Source organism: Panulirus ornatus, chromosome 3 (genome assembly GCF_036320965.1).
Source record: "Panulirus ornatus isolate Po-2019 chromosome 3, ASM3632096v1, whole genome shotgun sequence".
Classification (NCBI taxonomy): Eukaryota; Metazoa; Arthropoda; class Malacostraca; order Decapoda; family Palinuridae; genus Panulirus; species Panulirus ornatus.
The window spans coordinates 47,996,445-48,018,592 of NC_092226.1; the positions used below are offsets into that span (position 1 = coordinate 47,996,445).

A 22,148-nucleotide genomic window follows, 5' to 3' on the forward strand; every position below is an offset into this window, starting at 1 on the left:
CATCCTATTCGCCATTTCCCGCATTAGCGAGGTAGCGTTAAGAACAGAGGATTGGGCCTTCAAGGGAATATCCTCACTTGGTCCCCTTCTCTGTTCCTTCTTTTGGAAAATTAAAAATGAGGGAGGAGGATTTCCAGCCCCCCGCTCTCTTCCCTTTTAGTCGCCTTCTACTTCCCACGTATTCCCTGCATTTCACGCATTCCTTACATCCTCGATGAAAATTTTTCACTGCTTCTAACAACTTGCCTCCCACACCATGCATTATCAATACCTTCCACAGAGCATCTCTATCAACTCTATCATATGCCTTCTCCAGATCCACAAATGCTACATAGAATTCCATTTGCTTTTCTAAGTATTTCTTAGATACAAAGCAAACACCTGATCCACACATCCTGTACCACCTCTGATACCACACTGTTCTTCCCCAATCTGATGTTATGTGCATGCCTTCACCCTCTCAATCAATACCCTTCCATATAATTTCCTAGGAATACTCAACAGACTTATACCCCTGTAATTTGAGCACTCACTTTTATCCCCTTTGCCTTTGTACAATGGCACTATGCAAGCATTCCGCCAATCCTCAGGCACCTCACCATGAGTCATACATACATTAAATAAACTTACCAACCAGTCAATAATACAATCATCCCCTTTTTACTAAAATCCACTGCAATACCATCCAGACCCGCTGCCTTGCCGGCTTTCATCTTCCGCAAAGCTTTTACTACCCCTTTTCAGTTTACCAAATCATTTTCCCTAACCCTCTCACCTTGCACATCACCTAGACCAAAACACCCTATATCTGCCACTCTATCATCAAACACATTCAACAAACCTTCAGATTACTCACTACATCTCATTCTCACATCACCACTACTTGTTATCACCTCCCCATTAGCCCCCTTCTCAGATGTTCCCATTTGTTCCCTTGCCTTACGCACTTTATCTACCTCCTTCCAAAACATCTTTTTATTCTCCCTAAAATTCACAGGTACTCTCTCACCCCAAGTCTCAGTTGCCCTATCTTTCACCTCTTACACCTTTCTCTTGACATCCTGCGTCTTTCTTTTATAAATCTCAAACTCATTTGCATTATTTCCCTGCAAAAATCGTCCAAATGCCTCTCTCTTCTCTTCTCTTCTACTTCTTCATTCCTCCACTCAATACCCTTTCTAATCTGCCCACCTCTCACGCTTCTCATGCCAAAAGAATCTTTTGCGCAAGCCATCACTGTTTCCCTTAATACATCTCATTCCTCCCCCACTCTCCTTATGTCCTTTGTTCTCACCTTTTTCCATTGCGTACTCAGTCTTTCCTGGTACTTCCTCATACAGGTCTCCTTCACAAGCTCACTTACTCTCACTACTCTCTTCTTTTCTGAAATCCTCTACAAATCTTCACCTTCGCTTTCACAAGAGAATGATCAGACATCCCTCCAGTTGCACCTCTCACCACATTAACATTCACCCATATCTCTCCATCCACTTTCAGTTTTACCCATATCAATCTAAGGCTTACTTTCTTACACTCTATCACATACACCCACCACTCCTGTTTCAGGAGTAGTGCTACTCCTTCCTTGCTCTTGTCCTCTCACTAACCTCTGACTTTACTCCCAAGACATTCCAAACCACTCTTCTCCTTTACCCTTGAGCTTAGTTTCACTCAGAGCCAAAACATCCAAGTTCCTTTCCTCAAACATACTACCTATCTCTCCATTTTTCTCATCTTGGTTACATCCACACACATTTAGACACTCCAATGTGTGCCTTCAAGGAGGATTAGCACTCCCCGCGTGACTCCTAATTTGTTTCCCTTTTTAGAAAGTTAAAATACAAGGAGGGGAGGGTTTCTAGCGTAGCGCTCCCGTCCCTTTAGTCGCTTTCTACGACACGTGAGGAATGCGTCGGAAGTATTCTTCCTCCCCTATCCCCAGGGATATATATATATATATATATATATATATATATATATATATATATCCATATATATATATATATATATATATATATATATATATATATATATATATATATGTATATATATATATATATATATATATATATATATATATATATATATATATATATATATATATATATATATATATATATATATATATATATATATATATATATATTCATCTTTCATACTATTCGCCATTTCCCGCATTAGCGAGGTAGCATTAAGAACAGAGGACTGGGCCTTTGAGGGAATATCCTCATCTGGCCCCCTTCTCTGTTCCTTCTTTGGGGAAAAAAAAAAAACGAGAGGGGAGGATTTCCAGCCCCCCCGCTCCCTTCCCTTTAGTCGCCTTCTACGACACGCAGGGAATACGTGGGAAGTATTCTTTCTCCCCTATCCCCAGGGATTATATATATATATATATATATATATATATATATATATATATATATATATATATATATATATATATATATATATAATTATATATATATTATTTTTTTTATTTTTTTTTATTATACTTTGTCGCTGTCTCCCGCGTTTGCGAGGTAGCGCAAGGAAACAGACGAAAGAAATGGCCCAACCCACCCCCATACACATGTATATACATACGTCCACACGCGCAAATATACATACCTACGCAGCTTTCCATGGTTTACCCCAGACGCTTCACATGCCTTGATTCAATCCACTGACAGCACGTAAACCCCGGTATACCACATCGCTCCAATTCACTCTATTCCTTGCCCTCCTTTCACCCTCCTGCATGTTCAGGCCCCGATCACACAAAATCTTTTTCACTCCATCTTTCCACCTCCAATTTGGTCTCCCTCTTCTCCTCGTTCCCTCCACCTCCGACACATATATCCTCTTGGTCAATCTTTCCTTACTCATTCTCTCCATGTGCCCAAACCACTTCAAAACACCCTCTTCTGCTCTCTCAACCACGCTATTTTTATTTCCACACATCTCTCTTACCCTTACGTTACTCACTCGATCAAACCACCTCACACCACACATTGTCCTCAAACATCTCATTTCCAGCACATCCATCCTCCTGCGCACAACTCTATCCATAGCCCACGCCTCGCAACCATACAACATTGTTGGAACCACTATTCCTTCAAACATACCCATTTTTGCTTTCCGAGATAATGTTCTCGACTTCCACACATTCTTCATATATATATATATATATATATATATATATATATATATATATATATATATATATATATATATATATATATATATATATATATATATATATATATATATATATATAAGTTTGTTGAGTATTCCTGGTAAATTATACGGGAGGGTATTGATTGAGAGGGTGAAGGCATGTACAGAGCATCAGACTGGGGAAGAGCAGTGTGGTTTCAGAAGTGGTAGAGGATGTGTGGATCAGGTGTTTGCTTTAAAGAATGTATGTGAGAAATACTTAGAAAAGCCAATGGATTTTTATGTAGCATTTATCGATCTGGAGAAGGCATATGATAAAGTTGATAGAGATGCTCTGTGGAAGGTATTAAGAATATATGGTGTGGGAGGAAAGTTGTTAGAAGCAGTGAAAAGTTTTTATCGAGGATGTAAGGCATGTGTACGTGTAGGAAGAGAGGAAAGTTATTGGTTCTCAGTGAATGTAGGTTTGCGGCAGGGGTGTGTGATGTCTCCATGGTTGTTTGATTTGTTTATGGATTGGGTTGTTAGGGAGGTAAATGCAAGAGTTTTGGAAAGAGGGGCAAGTATGAAGTCTGTTGGGGATGAGAGAGCTTGGGAAGTGAGTCGGTTGTTGTTCGCTGATGATACAGCGCTGGTGGCTGATTCATGTGAGAAGCTGCAGAAGCTGGTGACTGAGTTTGGTAAAGTGTGTGAAAGATGAAAGTTAAGAGCAAATGTGAATAAGAGCAAGGTTATTAGGTACAGCAGGGTTGAGGGTCAAGTCAATTGGCAGGTAAGTTTGAATGGAGAAAAACTGGAGGAAGTAGAGTGTTTTAGATATCTGGGAGTGGATCTGGCAGCGGATGGAACCATGGGAGCGGAAGTAGATCATAGGGTGGGGGAGGGGGCGAAAATCCTGGGAGCCTTGAAGAATGTGTGGAAGTCGAGAATATTATCTCGGAAAGCAAAAATGGGTATGTTTGAAGGAATAGTGGTTCCAACAATGTTGTATGGTTGCGAGGCGTGTGCTATGGATAGAGTTGTGCGCAGGAGGATGGACGCGCTGGAAATGAGATGTTTGAGGACAATGTGTGGTGTGAGGTGGTTTGATCGAGTAAGTAACGTAAGGGTAAGAGAGATGTTTGGAAATAAAAAGAGCGTGGTTGAGAGAGCAGAGGAGAGTGTTTTGAAATGGTTTGGGCACATGGAGAGAATGAGTGAGGAAAGATTGACCAAGAGAATATATGTGTCGGAGGTGGAGGGAACGAGGAGAAGTGGGAGACCAAATTGGAGGTGGAAAGATGGAGTGAAAAAGATTTTGTGTGATCGGGGCCTGAACATGTAGGAGGTTGAAAGGAGGGCAAGGAATAGAGTGAATTGGATCGATGTGATATACCGGGGTTGACGTGCTGTCAGTGGATTGAATCAGGGCATGTGAAGCGTCTGGGGTAAACCATGGAAAGCTGTGTAGGTATGTATATTTGCGTGTGTGGACGTATGTATATACATGTGTATGGGGGTGGGTTGGGCCATTTCTTTCGTATGTTTCCTTGCGCTACCTCGCAAACGCGGGAGACAGCGACAAAGCAAAAAAAAAAAAAAAAAAAAAAGAAATCTCCTACTTGTCGTAGAAGGCGACTAAAAGGGGAGGGAGTGGGGGCCTGGAAATCCTCCCCTCCCATTCTACTTTTTCCAAAAGAAGGAACAGAGAAGGGGGCCAAGTGAGGATGTTCTCTTTGAGGCTCAGTCCTCTGTTCTTAACGCTACCTCGCTAACGCGGGAAATGGGAAATATGTATGAAAAAAAGATATCTATATATGCATATATGAAGACTTAGACTGAAATACTGTCACTATAGGAATCACGCCCATTAACTGACAGTACATTATTATCCCATCACATTCATTATTTGGAATCTGTTGAAATATTTTTACATTGTAGAATAACAATGATAAAGTTATGTAAGAAAGTTAAAGAAAATTCCAATATTCCTCAATGAAGTAATTACTTATGTAGATATATCGCACAAATTTCATTGAATATTTGGAAAGCAAAAAGCGGGCTACGAGAAGGTTGTGTTTGTACAACAGTGAAGCATCTGAGTTTAGCCTCAACACCTAATACCATCCTCCTTTCCTTCTTTGTCCTAGTCTTTCCTCACCATACTCACAAAAGCCCTACAACTGACCCCTCATAAATTCCTCATGTCCCAAAATAGTTTCCCTCTAAACAACAAAGATAAATGTTCGTGTCTTTGTCTCCAGCCACATAAGTTAATGTGTTTAGTGGCGAGGAGTTTAAGACTGGGGGATCTGAGGTTACCAATTATTTGTGCTTTTGGGAGGAATGTGAATTTGGATATACAGGATGTTGTAGTGCGAGGTAGGGGCAATGATAGCCTTCGCAAAGGACAAATGTGTGTGTGTGTGTGTGTGTGTGTGTGTGTGTGTGTGTGTGTGTGTGTGTGTGTGTGTGTTGTGTGTGTGTGCTCATGCATTTCGAGCATTCATATGGGATTTAATACCGTTTTTTTTTAGCTATGTTCAATCTAAGTGTTATGACCACAAGTGTTCAAGCAGAAGATTTCCCTATCCTAAGTGTGTTTACTAATCATGTTTCATATTGTAGTGCTTAAAAGTACTATAGACTGAGGACGTAAAAGGAAAGGAAAAGTACTCCTACAGGTGAAGTCAGCAGAGGAAACACGTTACAAATGGAGGAAATGTGGAAGGACGCCTACATGATGCTTGAGGAAAGTGGTTAGTGTCAACACAGCGTCGATAATGTAGGCTCTATATAGTTCAGGTCGAATGATTTTTTTTTTTTTGGTCATCAGTAAGTAACTTCTTTCATTTCCTCAGTGTGCCATCAAGTTTGCAATGTTCGCTGTGTTCGTGGCAAGTTTGGCATCCTTCCAGTTTTTCATTAACCATACGGTGCCTTTGATTTAGAAGTTGTGCAAGTATGGATGCTAATAACAACCGCAGACAAAATGATCTTTTAACCAACAGGTGAACGATGAAACCAGCTTGCTGAGTGTATCAAAGGGTGAGCAATCGACTTTACGGAACGGCACCTGAGGTTCCGAAGGAGCCCCCCAAGCTAATCTTTCTTCACTCAGTCATGGAAATCGACCTTTCTAAGTAGTGCTAAAGCCCTCAAGTGCATGTCAGTACATTTGTAATCTATATTCAATGGTCTTTGCCCAGTACACGTCAAATGGTCAAGTCGTTATGGTCTGTGTCAGACTAAGTTCTGAGAGGCCACCATGGCCACGGCAACTGAACAGGCAACCACTGAGCTGAGGTAGGGAGGATGATGAAGTGAAGAAAAGAATAGAATTGAAACGAGTTTGTAATGAAGATAAGGGCATAGTGAAGAAAACGTGAATCAAACGGTGTAGTAAAGATGCAGGTTAGTGAAAATGGGGGTTATAAAAATGGCATTTCAGACGGAAACCCCCAAATGATCCAAGCAATATTCAAAGTGAGCCAAAGATGATAATGATAATGAATGACAATAAGAATAACGATTAGTAATGACAATAATTGTAACGATAGTAATAATAATGATAATGATAATACTACTACTACTACTACTACTACTACTAATAATAATAATAATAATAATAATAATAATAATGATTAATAATAATGATAATAATAATAATAATAATAATGATACTAATAATAATGATTAATAATAATGATAATAATAATAATAATGATAATAATAATAATAATAATAATAATAATAATAATAATAATAATAATAATAATAATAATAATAATAATAATAATAATAACAATAATAATAATGATAATAATGATAATAGTAATAATGATAATAATGCTAATAATAATGATAATGATGATAATAGTAATGATAATGATAATGATAATAATAATGCGGGGGAAGGGGTTGTCATTTCATATGTAGCAGGGTAGCGACGGGAATGAATAAGGGCAGACAGTATGAATAATGTACATGTGTATATATGTATATGTCTGCGTATGTATATATATGTATACGTTGAATTGTATAGGTATGTATATGTGCGTGTGTGGACGCGTATACATGTGTATGTGGGTGGGTTGGGCCATTCTTTCGTCTGTTTCCTTACGTTACCTCGCTAACGCGGGAGACAGCGACAAAGTATGATAAAAACGAGAAAATGGTAATGATAATAATAGTAATGATAATGATAATAATAATAATGATAATGATGATGATAATAGATAATAATAATACTGATAATAATGATAATAATAGATAATGATAATAATGATAATGAAAATGTTAGTAAACAGAGTTGGTTATGATCTATTTTCAGCACAAAACAATTCCATATCATCAGAGACCTGACTTAACGTTTCACAGACCACCACTGATCACTGCGCATCGCAATCCTTTCACGAAGGCCTTTGCCAGAAGTACCACAGTTCCTTACGGAACCCAAGTTGGAGGCAACGCTTTACGACTCCCTCACCAAGCTTCTACACAAGGTTGTTTGATTCTTTACGGAGGAGCCACAGATCATACACAAATAACCTCTCCTCAAGGATCAGTATGCAGTTCTTTACTTCCTTATGGTTCCACAATTTCTACACAAACATCCTATTTGCTTCGGGGACGAGCATCCATTTGTGCAAGTCGGTCAACCCTTTTCAACTTTTTCAAAGAAAATAAAATTGGCTGGTGCGATAGCCCGGCTGGCCGCACACGTCAGATGCATTGAGATATCGTTCAGCCCGTGAATCATTGATGTAAATCATAAACCTTCTCTGATTCTTTTGTTCATAGTTCTCTTTTCAAGCAGAGATAGGAGCGTGGCGGGCAACCTAGCGTTTTGGGACAACAAAGACAGTATTATACAATGCCTACTAGCTATCGAAATTATATAAGGCTTACTATCTATCGTTACTATTATGCAATACTTACTATCTATCGTAACTATTATATAATGCTTATTATCTATCGTACTCATTACATAGTGTTTGCTATCCATTGTAACTATTATATACTGCTTACTATCTATCTATCTATCGTAACAATTATACAATGCTTACATAATGCTTACTATCTTTCATAATCATTATATAATGTTTGCTCTCCATCGTAACTATTATATAATGCTTACTATCTTTCATAATCATTATATAATGTTTGCTCTCCATCGTAACTATTATATATGCTTACTATCCATCGTAACTATTATATAATGCTTACTATCTATCGTAACTATTATACAATGCTTACTATCTATCATACATATTATATGATGCTTACTATCCATCGTAACTATCATATAATGCTTATTATCTATCGTAACTATTATACAATGCTTACTATCCATCGTAACTATTATATAATGGTTACTATCCATGGTAACTATTATATAATGCTTACCATCTATCGTAACTATTATACAATGCTTACTATCTATCGTAAATATCATATGATACTTACTATCCATCGTAACTGTTATATAATGCTTACTATCTATCGTTACTATTATGCAATACTTACTATCTATCGTAACTATTATACAATGCTTATTATCCATCGTAACTATCATATAATGGTTACTATCCATCGTAACTATTATATAATACTTACTATCTATTCTATCGTAACTATTATACAATGCTTACTATCTATTGTAACTATTATATAATGCTTTCTATCTATCGTTATAATTATATACTGCTTACTGTCTATCGTAACTATTACATAATGCTTTCTATCTATCGTAACTATTGTTAATGCTCACTATCTATCGTAACTATTATATAATGCTTACTATCTATCGTAACTATTATATGATGCTTACTTTCTATCTTAATTATTATATAAGGCTTGTTATCTATCGTAACTAGGTTGATTCTTTCTATTGACATGTCAGTCGTAGTGTATTATATCGGGCTATCTTATCTTCATGAGTAGCCATCCACCAGCTAACAGCTTCATAGTATATCTATCAGACAACTCAAAAAGAACATACGTACAACTTGTTGTCCATTCTTTGAAGCAAATTAATAAGAAATAATGTTTACTTTCGAATCCTTTTTTTCCAGAAAATTAATTATTCGTCGAGATATTACTGACTGAAATTAAAGAAAAAAGATTAAGCCCAGAAAATGTTCCTCTCGGTTGCGTCATCCTCTTAGATCCCATTGATTTGCTTCAATCGTCTGTACTGTGTCTCGGAGTTGATTATATACTCCCCCCCACCCACGCACCTGCCCTAACCCCTCATCCAACTCCCTCCCCCACCCACCAACTCCCTTTTATGCCCAAAATTCGTTGCCCTAAGCCACCTTCACACACGCACCCCCGTTCCCTCTTCTCCCTCTCTTCTATCCCTCACACACCCACAACGCTACTATTACCCGCCATCCCTCCTCCCACACACGTCAATACCACTAGCCTAACCCACCATCCCCTCCCTCACACGTCCATGGCCCTACATTCGCCTATCTCCCACTCCCTTACGCAACCACGCCCCTGCTCTCACCCGCCTCAATCTGTAAATCCTTCGTGAGTTTAAAGTTTTCGGAACAAATCAGACTTTAGCTGTGTATGTGGCGGTCTGTAATCACTGATAATACTACAGTTTCTGATATTGAAATTATCAGAAGCCGCGTACATTATGTGTTGTTCGTGATGCAGAAATTTTAGACTGGGACAATAGTCGGGATCCTCCTTGATCCCTGGTATCTACTGGACTAATTGGGGAGTTTGTCAGTATAATGCCGTCATAGGCTGACGGGGAATACATTAGGAAGGAAGAACACACGCTACCCCAGCGCTCACTGCTCCGTCTGAGTACTGGCTTCATATGCTCAGCTGAACCTCACATCAACAGTGAATCAAAATCATTACACTGGCGTTATAAAGTGAGGCAAACTAATCAGGTGAGTTATCTGTTCATCTCTGATTAATACCTTTGTCTGTATCATCTGCAAGAACGACGGATTACGTGTTCTTCAACCTCTTCCGCGATAACTGTAATGATATTGAAGATTTTCTGTAGGTCGGTGACGATTTCTTACAATCTGTTTTAGGTCTCACTGGCAGTCGACTGGCAGATCCATATTCAATCTCCCCTAGGTAGTGGTAAAAAGGTTCTGTCTTTTCATTTATTGCGAAAAGAGAGACAAGAGATTCTAGTCACAGTGTGACATTCCCATTATATGGAATGAATCTGAGATTATCCTTTGTCAGTTCTAATCATTCGTCTGTTTTGTAGGTAAAACAAGAACGAATTTGCTTAAACAAACATTGGTATACAGCTGGACAAAGGTGAAGGTGATCCCAGTCAATATTGTCTCAGCGGCCAAGTCCGGGAGACGGTGCTCAGCTTCTGTCTGAGTGGATAAGGGGAGTGTGTGTGAGAGAGAGGAGACAGGAAGGGAGGGAAAATGGGATGGCAGGGTGCAGCAGCGAGTGGATGGAAGGGTACAGACTGTGGGTAGAAAGAAGGGCGAGTACGATTTATGGGAGAAATAGAAGGATGAGGGCGTGTGGTGTGAATATACACGAGTGTATGAATGTGTGTGTGTGTGTGTGTGTGTGTGTGCGTGTGTGTGTGTGTGTGTGTGTGTGTGTGTGCATGCGAGAGCTCACGTATATGGGAGAGAAATCACTGCATAGACGAAGGAATAAGCGGAAGGGAGAGGGTGAATATGAGGATCGTTAAAGGCAGAGAGAGAGAGAGAGAGAGAGAGAGAGAGAGAGAGAGAGAGAGAGAGAGAGAGAGAGAGAGAGAGAGAGAGAGAGAGAGAGAGAGAGAGAGAGAGAGAGAGAGAGAGAAATTGGCAAACCCCAAATCAGACAAACTGATCGGTCAGAACTGGACAGTTAAGAGGGACTTTGTTCGAGTGATGGCAGGAGAAGTTGTTCGAGTGATGGCAAGAGAGGAGTTCAGGAATTGTACTGCTCGATGGTGCCATAAGTGGGGCCGTTACCGGTAATCTCTGAAGGTGTAGCTACGATTACTATTTGCATGTTATGGGGAGTGTGTTTTACGTTAGTGATGCCCGTGTCTTAAACCTTGTAGACGAGTACCATGTCTTAAACACACACAAGAAAACAAATGGGAACATCGGTGAATGGGGAACATCGGCTAATGGGGAGGTAATAACTAGTAGTGGTGACGTGAGAAGGAGATGGAGTGAGTATTTTGAAGGTTTATTGTATCTGTTAGATGATAGAGTGCCAGATATAGGGTGTTTTGGTCGAGGTGGTGTGCGAAGTGAGAGGGTCAGGGAGAATGATTTCGTACGCAGAGAAGAGGTAGCGAAAGCTTTGCGGATGATGAAAGCCAGCAAGGCGGTGGGTTTGGATGGTATTGCAGTGCAATCTATTAAAAAAGGGGTGACTGTGTTGTTGACTGGTTGGTGACGATATTGAATATATGTATGGCTCATGATGAAGTGCCTGAGGATTGGCGGAATGCATGCATAGTGCCATTGTGCAAAGGCAAAGGGGATAAAGGTGAGTGTTCAAATTACAGAGGTATAAGTCTGTTGAATATTCCCGGGAAATTATATGGCATGTACAGAGCATCAGATTAGGGAAGAGCAGTGTAGTTTCAGAAGTGGTAGAGGATGTGTGGATCAGATGTTTGCTTTGAAGAATGTATGTGAGAAATACTTAGAAAAACAAATTATTTTGTATGTAGCATTTATGGATCTGGAGAAGGCATATGATAGAGTTGAAAGAGATGCTGTGTGGAAGGTATTGAGAGAATATGGTGTGGGAGGTAAGTTGCTAGAGGCAATGAAAACTCTTTATCGAGGCTCTAAGGCATGTGTACGAGTAGGAAGAGAGTAAAGTGATCGGTTCCCAGTGGATGTAGGTTTGCGGCAGGTGTGCGTGATGACTCCATGGTTGTTTAATTTGTTTATGGTTGGGGTTGTTAGGGACGTGAATACAAGAGTTTTGGAAAGAGGGGCAAGTATGAAGTCTGTTGTGGATGAGAGGGTTTAGGAAGCCAGTCAGTTGTTGTTCGCTGATGATGCAGCACTGGTGGCTGATTCGGGTGAGAAACTGCAGAAGCTGGTGACAGAGTTTGGTAAAGTGCGTGAATGAAGAAAGCTGAGAGTAAATGTGAATAAGCGCTAGTCTATTAGGTACAGTTGGGTTGAGGGACAAGTCATCTGTGAGGTAAGTTTGAATGGAGAAAAGCTGATGGAAGTAGAGTGTTTTAGATATCCGGGAGTGGATTTGGCAGCAGATGGAACCATGGAAGCGGAAGTGAGTCACAGGGTGGGGATGGGATGAAAATTCTGGGAGCGTTGAAGAATGTGTGGTAGGCGAGAATATCATCTCTGAAAGCAAAAATGGGTATGTTTAAAGGAATAGTGGTTCCAACAATGTCATATGGATGCGAGGCGTGGGGTATAGATAGGGTTGTGCGGAGAAGGGTGGATAAGTTGGAAATGAGATGTTCGAGGACAATATGTGGTGTGAGGTGTTTAATCGAGTAAGTAATGAAAAGGTAAGCAAGATGTGTGGTAATAAAAAGAGTGTAGTTGAGAGAGCAGAAGAGAGTGTACCGAAATGGTTTGGTCACAAGGAGAGAATGAGTCAGGAAAGATTGACAAAGAGGATACATGTGTCAGAAGTGGAGGGAACGAGAAGTGGGAGACCAAATAGGAGGTGTAAGGATGGAGTGAAAAAGATTTTGAGCGATCGGGGCCTGAACATGCAGGAGGGTGAAAGGCGTGTAAGGAATAGAGTGAATTGGAACGATGTGGTATACCGGGGTCGACGTGCTGTCAATGGATTGAAGCACAGAATGTGAAGCGTCTGGTGTAAACCATGGAATGTTTTGTGGGGCCTAGGTGTGGAAAGGGAGCTGTGGTTTCGGTGCATTATATATGACAGCTAGAGACTGAGTGTGAAGGAATGTGGTCTTCGTTGTCTTTTCCTGGCGCTACCTCACGCGCGTGAAGGGGAGGGGGTGTCATTTTCATGTGTGGCGGAGTGGCGACAGGAATGAATAAAGGCAGCAAGTATGAATTATGTACAGGTATATATATATATGTCTGTGTGTATATACATATATATATATATATATATATATATATATATATATATATATATATATATATATATATATATATATATATATATATATATATTATCCCTGGGGATAGGGGAGAAAGAATACTTCCCACGTGTTCCCTGCGTGTCGTAGAAGGCGACTAAAAGGGGAGGGAGCGGGGGGCTGGAAATCCTCCCCTCTCATCATTCTTTTTTAATTTTCCAAAAGAAGGAACAAAGAAGGGGGCCAGGTGAGGATATTCCCTGAAAGGCCCAGTCCTCTGTTCTTAACGCTACCTCGCTAACGCGGGAAATGGAGAACAGTTTGAAAGAAAAAAAGGATATACATATATATATATATATGTATATATATATATATATATATATATATATATATATATATATATATATATATATATATATATATATGTATCCGTTGAAATGTATAGGTATGTATATGTGCGTGTGTGGACGTGTATGTATATACATGTGTATGTGGGTGGGTTGGGCCATTCTTTCGTCTTGTGTCCTTGCGTTACCTCGCTAACGTGGGAGACTGCGACAAAGTATAATAAAATGAATATTATTTATCGAAGAAATAAGTAACTAAATAAATAAATAAATAAATTAATAAATAAATAAATAAATATATATATATATATATATATATATATATATATATATATATATATATATATATATATATATATATATATATAGTAGTCGTACTAGTAGAAATGATGATTGAAAGAACGAAAACGAGGAGGAGAATTGGACCTTTAGAGAGGGGCTGGAGGTGGGAGGAAGATATAAGAGAGAGGGGTCCAAGGGGTGATGGAAAAGCACAGGGTAAGGAAATGAATGGTACCATAATGACTCCTGAAAGTACCGATGGTTGGAGACAAATGCCGATAGACTGAGCTCAATAATGCCTTTGAGTTTAGGTTGTTAGACCCCAGTCTAGACCTTCCGTTTGGCTAGGAGGTGAATATTTCATGAGGTGGTCGGCTACACCTGACTTTACCAGAAACTAATAAGTGCTTGAATTTGTATTATCTCCTACAGTTTATTGGTAACATTAACATGACCTGAGGGTCACTGCTACATATAGCACAGATTTAACATTTACACTGGGATAAGGGAGAAAGAATACAAACCAATTGTACTCCACAAGCCAGCCGACGGCTAGAAGGGCTGGGAACGACTCGTCGGGCTGGAATTTCTCCTCTTCTTTCTTACCACACTTTGAATGTAGGGACAGGAGGAGCCAAACAACCCTTTTCCCTGAAGGTTAAGGCGTCTGATCCTGACTGTATATTGCTAGGCGGACGAGACAAGTATCAACTGAACGAGTTTTAGCACAGCCACCGGAGTGGCCAGTACTGGTACTGTACCTACCTGTGCCGGGGTCGGTGACAGATTCGTTTTTCAGTAGAGGCAGCTGACGTCCACGGCGTGTCCAGGTGAGGGTTGGCGGAGGGCGGCCACCTACACTACGGCACGTGAGTTCCGCTCGCTCACCCTCACCCAAGGGTCCAACCACCGCCACGATCCCACGCCCGCCCCATAGGATCGTGGGCGGCCCGGGGGGAACTGGAGAGAAAGACAAGGTTAGACTGAAACAAGCAGAGTATGACAGATGATGTCCAGCTGAGAGAGAGGGAGAGAAAAAAAAAAGCTGTGGTACCCGACGGAAAACTCTCTCTCTCTCTCTCTCTCTCTCTCTCTCTCTCTCTCTCTCTCTCTCTCTCTCTCTCTCTCTCTCTCTCTCTCTCTCTCTCTCTCTCTCTCTCTCTCTCTCTCTCTCTCCAAACTGCAAACATCAGTTTTAAACACATAATCGACAGGAGTTTGCTGCCAGCTGTGCGACCACCAACTTCACTGCCGACCGTGCGAAATTGTATGACGTCTGTGCCTTTGAACTTTGACCTGTTGACTTCACAATCAACAGGAACTCTCCAGCCACCACACACAAAGTTTGATGACGGCTGGACGTTTCTCACCGGATATACTGCATCTGTAGGCGTAGAGAGGACGAACATACGGCCATACATACATACATTCAGACGGTCTCTCAAGGTCATATACACAAACATGTTTTTATCCTTGGGTTTTATGAATGATGCACCGGCGGTACAGAATCAACCTTTGCTTTGAATTACTGGCAAAAAACGAAACTTTGGCAGCAAGAAAAACACAATCCAAAGGAAACTAGAGTGACCACATACTGTTAAAGGAACGGTCAAGTGAGTTCCTCTTAGAGACCAATTACCAGTTGTGCTGCACGAAAGTGATTACAGGGTAAACACACAATTGCCATATGCCAAGCCTCCCAACACAAACAGAATAATTAGAGACCAGAATTAACGAGGCCGGCCTCTCAGAGGAGTTCATTACAATACTAGAGCATGCAGTTATTATCATCTGCTTGCCATCCACGTCAATTTGCGAAAATGCAAATTGGAATCACCTTCCCAATAAGAGAGAGAGAGAGAGAGAGAGAGAGAGAGAGAGAGAGAGAGAGAGAGAGAGAGAGAGAGAGAGAGAGTACTCTGGCTGTGAGCTTCAGGAACAATATCCGTTCACCTGCTTGCCGTTCACCTGACCGCCGACCCTTCACACGGATATGCGTCCGGAGACCTCAGTTCAACCGTTATGTGACATCTTCATTACTGAACCATTAACAGCTAACGAGAGCATTACTTCGGACATGTATTTCAGAGAAGTAATGTGAATTCAGCGGTCGTTCTGAAGTCTCCGGATGTGGGGTCTAATGGCAATCTCAGACTGTGCCTCTGCTCCCGTGTATCTTATCCAATCATGACCCGTTCTGAACACGCAGGGCACGAGAAACTGTGGCGAGGATGAGTATAGGGGAAAAAGAGAAAGAGATGATAGGAAGACGGGGCGAAAATGATATATACAAAAGAAGACATAGAGGGGAAGAAATCACTTTAGGAGGAGGAGGCAGAGGAGGAGAAAGTGGAGGAGGAGGAGACAGCAAGAGACAAGGCAGAAAGTTTAGTATTTCCTTTACTGATTTACTCTTTTCCAGCCAGGTTGCTGGGCGATTCTATGAAAGCATGCGGGTGGTCATGAGGTCTGGCAACACTGTTCTCACATAGAAAAGTCAAATTTATGCCATAAAAATCGATTTATATTGTATCTTTATACATGTCTGAGAAGTTGCTTGACACACCGTAGCTTACTCCCATATACAGTTGCTAGTAATTCATCCATTTCCTTGGTAGAACAAAACTGATGACTCCTGGGGCGATGTATCTTTGGGAAACTAATTCATAGAACAAAAAGTAGCACCGGCAATATGGGAAGTATAAAGAGGAAAAATGGTGGGGTTAAGTAATTACCACTGGAGAATGCTATTCCGTCGTTCTCAGATGAAACAAAACATGGGTACATTGTTGTCGTAACAGAAAAGAAGAAAGAATGTTGGGGTGAAGAGAGTTGTGAGAGTAAGTGAGCTTGGAAAGGAGACTTGTGTGAGGAAGTACCAGGAGAGATTGAGTGCATAATGGAAAAAGGTGAGAGCAAATGACGTAAGGGGAGTTGGGGAGGAATGAGATATATATATGAAAGCAGTGATGGCTTGCACAAAAGATGCATGTGGCATGAGAAGCGTGGGAGGTGGGCAGATTAGAAAAAGCAGTGAAAAGTGGGATGAAGAGGTAATAGTGTTAGTGAAAGAGAAGAGAGAGGCGTTTGGCCGAGTTTTGCAGGGAAGTAGTGCGAATGACTGGGAAATGTATAAAAAAAAGAGGCAGGAGGTCAAGAGAAAAGTGCAAGAGGTGAAAAAGAGGGCAAATGAGAGTTGGGGTGAGAGAGTATCATTGAATTTTGGGGAGAATGAAAAGAATTTTCGGAAGGAGGAAAAGAAAGTGCGTAAGACAAGAAAACAAAAGCAAACATCGGCGAAAGGGGATAATGGGGAGGTAATAACAAGTAGTGGAGAAGTGAGAATTAGATGGAGTGAGTATTTTGAAGGTTTGTTGAATGTGTTAGACGAGAGAGTGGCAGATATAGGGTGTTTTGGTCGAGGTGGTGTGCAAAGTGAGAGGATCAAAGAAAATGGCCTGGTAAACAAAGAAGAGGTAGTGAAAGCTTTGCAGAAGATGAAAGCCAGGAAGGCGGTGGGTTTGGATGATATTGCAGTGGAATTTATTGAAAAATGGGGTGACTGTGTTGTTGACTGGTTGGTAAGGATATTCAATGTATGTTTGGTTCATGGTGAGGTGCCTGAGAATTGGCGGAATGCATGAATAGTGTCATTTTACAGAGGCAAAGGGGATAAAGGAAAGCGTTCAAATTACAGAGGTATACGTTTGGTAAGTATTCCTGGGAAATTCTATGGGAGGGTATTGATTGAGAGGCATGTACGGAGCATCAGACTGGGGAAGTGCAGTGTGGTTTCAGAAGTGATAAAGGATTTGTGGATCAGGTGTTTGCTTTGAAGAACGTTTGAGAGAAAAACTTAGAAAAACAGATGGATTTTTATGAAGCATCTATGGATCTGGAGAAGGCATATGATAGAGCTGATAGAGTATATGGTGTGGGAGGTATGTTGCTAGAAGCAGCGAAAAGTTTTTATCGAGGATGTAAGGCATGTGCACGAGTGGGAAGGGAGGAAAGTGAGTGGTTCTCAATGAATGTCGGTTTGCGGTAGGGGTGCGTGATGTTTCTATGGTTGTTTGATTAGTTTATGAATGGTTTTGTTAGGGAGGTGAATGCAAGGGTTTTGGATAGAGGGGTAAGTATGCAGTCTGTTGTGGATGAGAGAGCTTGGGAAGTGAGTCAGTTGTTGTTCGCTGATGATACATCGCCTGTGGCTGATTCGGGTGAGAAACTGCAGAAGCTAGTGACTGAGTTTGGTAGTGTGTGAAAGAAAAACTGAGAGTATATGTGAATAAGAACAAGATAATTAAGTTCAGTAGGTTTAAAGGACAAATTAATTGGGAGGTAAGTTTGAATGGAGAAAAACCGGAGGAAGAGAAGTGTTTTAGATATCTGGGAGTGGATTTAGCAGCGGATGGAACCATGGAAGCGGATGTGAGTCACACGGTGGGGGAGGGTGCAAAGGTTGTGGGAGCGTTGAAGAATGTGTGGAAGGCGAGAACGTAATCTCGGAGAGCAAAAATGGGTGTGTTTGAAGAAATAGTGTTTCCAACAGTGATATATGGTTGCGAAGCGTGGGCTATAGATAGTGTTGTTCGGAGGAGGGTGGATATGTGGGAAATGAAATGTTTGAGGACAATATGTGTTGTGAGGTGGTTTGGCTATAGATAGTGTTGTTCGGCGGAGGGTGGATGTGTTAGAAATGAAATGTTTGAGGACAATATGTGTTGTGAGGTGGTTTGATCGAGTAAATAATGAAAGTGTAATTGAGATGTGTGGTAATAAAAAGAGCGTGGTTGAGAGAGCAGAGGAGGGTGTTTTGAAATGCTTTGGTCACATGGAAAGATTGAGTGAGAAAAGATTGACAAAGAGGATAGGGAGTGGGAGTGGGAGACCAAATTGGAGGTGGAAAGATTTTGAAAGATGGAGTGAAAAAGATTTTGAGCGATCAGGGCCTCAACATGCAGGAGGGTGAAAAGCGTGTAAAGAATAGAGTGAAAAGGGATGATGTGGTATGCCGGGGTTGACGTGCTATCAATGGATTGAACCAGGGTACGAGAAGCGTCTGGGGTAAACCATGGAAAGTTTTGTGGGGCCTAGAAGTGGATAGGGAGCTGTGGTTTCGGTGCATTATACATGACAGCTGGAGACTGAATGTGAACGAATGTGGCCTTTGTTGTCTTTTCCTAGCGCTACCTCGCGCACATTTGGGGGGAGGGGGGTTGTCATTTCATGTGTGGCGGGGTGGCGACGGTAATGAATAAGGACAGAAAGTATGAATTATGTACATGTGTATATATGTATATGTCTGTGTGTGTCTATATATATATATATTTATTTATTTATTATACTTTGTCGCTGTCTCCCGCGTTTGCGAGGTAGCGCAAGGAAACAGACGAAAGAAATGGCCCAACCCCCCCCCCCCCAATACACATGTATATACATACGTCCACACACGCAAATATACATACCTACACAGTTTTCCATGGTTTACCCCAGACGCTTCACATGCCCTGCTTCAATCCACTGACAGCACGTCAACCCCGGTATACCACATCGCTCCAATTCACTCTATTCCTTGCCCTCCTTTCACCCTCCTGCATGTTCAGGCCCCGATCACACAAAATCTTTTTCACTTCATCTTTCCACCTCCAATTTGGTCTCCCTCTTCTCCTTGTTCCCTCCACCTCCGACACATATATCCTCTTGGTCAATCTTTCCTCACTCATACTCTCCATGTGCCCAAACCACTTCAAAACACCCTCTTCTGCTCTCTCAACCACGCTCTTTCTATTTCCACACATCTCTCTTACCCTTACGTTACTCACTCGATCAAACCACCTCACACCACACATTGTCCTCAAACATCTCATTTCCAGCACATCCATCCTCCTGCGCACAACTCTATCCATAGCCCACGCCTCGCAACCATACAACATTGTTGGAACCACTATTCCTTCAAACATACCCATTTTTGCTTTCCGAGATAATGTTCTCGACTTCCACACATTCTTCAAGGCCCCCAGGAAGTTCGCCCCCTCCCCCACCCTATGATCCACTTCCGCTTCCATGGTTCCATCCGCTGCCAGATCCACTCCCGGATATCTAAAACACTTCACTTCCTCCAGTTTTTCTCCATTCAAACTCACCTCCCAGTTGACTTGACCCTCAACCCTACTGTACCTAATAACCTTGCTCTTATTCACATTTACTCTTAACTTTCTTCTTCCACACACTTTTCCAAACTCAGTCACCAGCTTCTGCAGTTTCTCACATGAATCAGCCACCAGCGCTGTATCATCAGCGAACAACAACTGACTCACTTCCCAAGCTCTCTCATCCACAACAGACTTCATACTTGCCCCTCTTTCCAAAACTCTTGCATTTACCTCCCTAACAACCCCATCCATAAACAAATTAAACAACCATGGAGACATCACACACCCCTGCCGCAAACCTACATTCACTGAGAACCAATCACTTTCCTCTCTTCCTACACGTACACATGCCTTACATCCCCGATAAAAACTTTTCACTGCTTCTAACAACTTTCCTCCCACACCATATATTCTTAATACCTTCCACAGAGCATCTCTATCAACTCTATCATATGCCTTCTCCAGATCCATAAATGCTACATACAAATCCATTTGCTTTTCTAAGTATTTCTCACATACATTCTTCAAAGCAAACACCTGATCCACACATCCTCTACCACTTCTGAAACCACACTGCTCTTCCCCAATCTGATGCTCTGTACATGCCTTCACCCTCTCAATCAATACCCTCCCATATAATTTACCAGGAATACTCAACAAACTTATACCTCTGTATATATTTATATATATATATATATATATATATATATATATATATATATATATATATATATATATATATATATATATATATATACATATATATACGTTGAAATCTATAGGTGTGCATATGTGCGTGTGTGGACGTGTATGTATGTATATGTGTATGTGAGTGGGTTGGGCCATTCTTCTGTCTGTTTCCTTACGCTACCTTGTTAACGTGGGTGAAAGCGACAATATATATATATATATATATATATATATATATATATATATATATATATATTTTTTTTTTTTTTTTTTTTTTTTTTTTTTATACTTTGTCGCTGTCTCCCACACCATATATATATATATATATATATATATTTTTTTTTTTTTATACTTTGTCGCTGTCTCCCGCGTTTGCGAGGTAGCGCAAGGAAACAGACGAAAGAAATGGCCCAACCCCCCCCATACACATGTATATACATACGTCCACACACGCAAATATACATACCTACACAGCTTTCCATGGTTTACCCCAGACGCTTCACATGCCTTGATTCAATCCACTGGCAGCACGTCAACCCCGGTATACCACATCGCTCCAATTCACTCTATTCCTTGCCCTCCTTTCACCCTCCTGCATGTTCAGGCCCCGATCACACAAAATCTTTTTCACTCCATCTTTCCACCTCCAATTTGGTCTCCCTCTTCTCCTTGCTCCCGCCACCTCCGACACATATATCCTCTTGGTCAATCTTTCCTCACTCATCCTCTCCATGTGCCCAAACCACTTCAAAACACCCTCTTCTGCTCTCTCAACCACTCTCTTTTTATTTCCACACATCTCTCTTACCCTTACGTTACTCACTCGATCAAAACACCTCACACCACACATTGTCCTCAAACATCTCATTTCCAGCACATCCATCCTCCTGCGCACATATAGGTATAAATGAATAAATAAATATATATATATATATATATATATATATATATATATATATATATATATATATATATATATATATATATATATATATATTTTCTTTTTTTCTTTCAAACTATTCGCCATTTCCCGCATTAGCGAGCTAGCGTTAAGAACAGAGGACTGGGCCTTTGAGGGAATACCCTCACCTGGCCCAATTCTCTGTTCCTCCTTTTGGAAAATTGAAAAAAAAAAAATATACATATAAAAAAATATATAAGAATATATAAAAAAAAAAAATATATATATATATATATATATATATATATATATATATATATATATATATATATATATATAAGACGCTTCACATGCCCTGATTCAATCCACTGACAACACGTCAACCCCGGTATACCACATCAATCCAATTCACTCTATTCCTTGCCCTCCTTTCACCCTCCTGCATGTTCAGGCCCCGATCACACAAAATCTTTTTCACTCCATCTTTCCACCTCCAATTTGGTCTCCCACTTCTCCTCGTTCCCTCCACCTCCGACACATATATCCTCTTGGTCAATCTTTCCTCACTCATTCTCTCCATG

The 22,148-nt window shown here is 40.7% G+C and overlaps 1 protein-coding gene across 1 annotated transcript in view; it reads right to left on the reverse strand.

The window, feature by feature from the left end:
* Positions 1 to 22,148, reverse strand: part of LOC139759504 (nephrin-like) — a 574,502-nt gene that overhangs the window by 125,555 nt on the left and 426,799 nt on the right. The window contains exon 4 of the mRNA XM_071681702.1: positions 14,587 to 14,781. Within this exon, the coding sequence (XP_071537803.1) occupies positions 14,587 to 14,781 (195 nt within the window). The remainder of the gene's footprint in view (positions 1 to 14,586; positions 14,782 to 22,148) is intronic.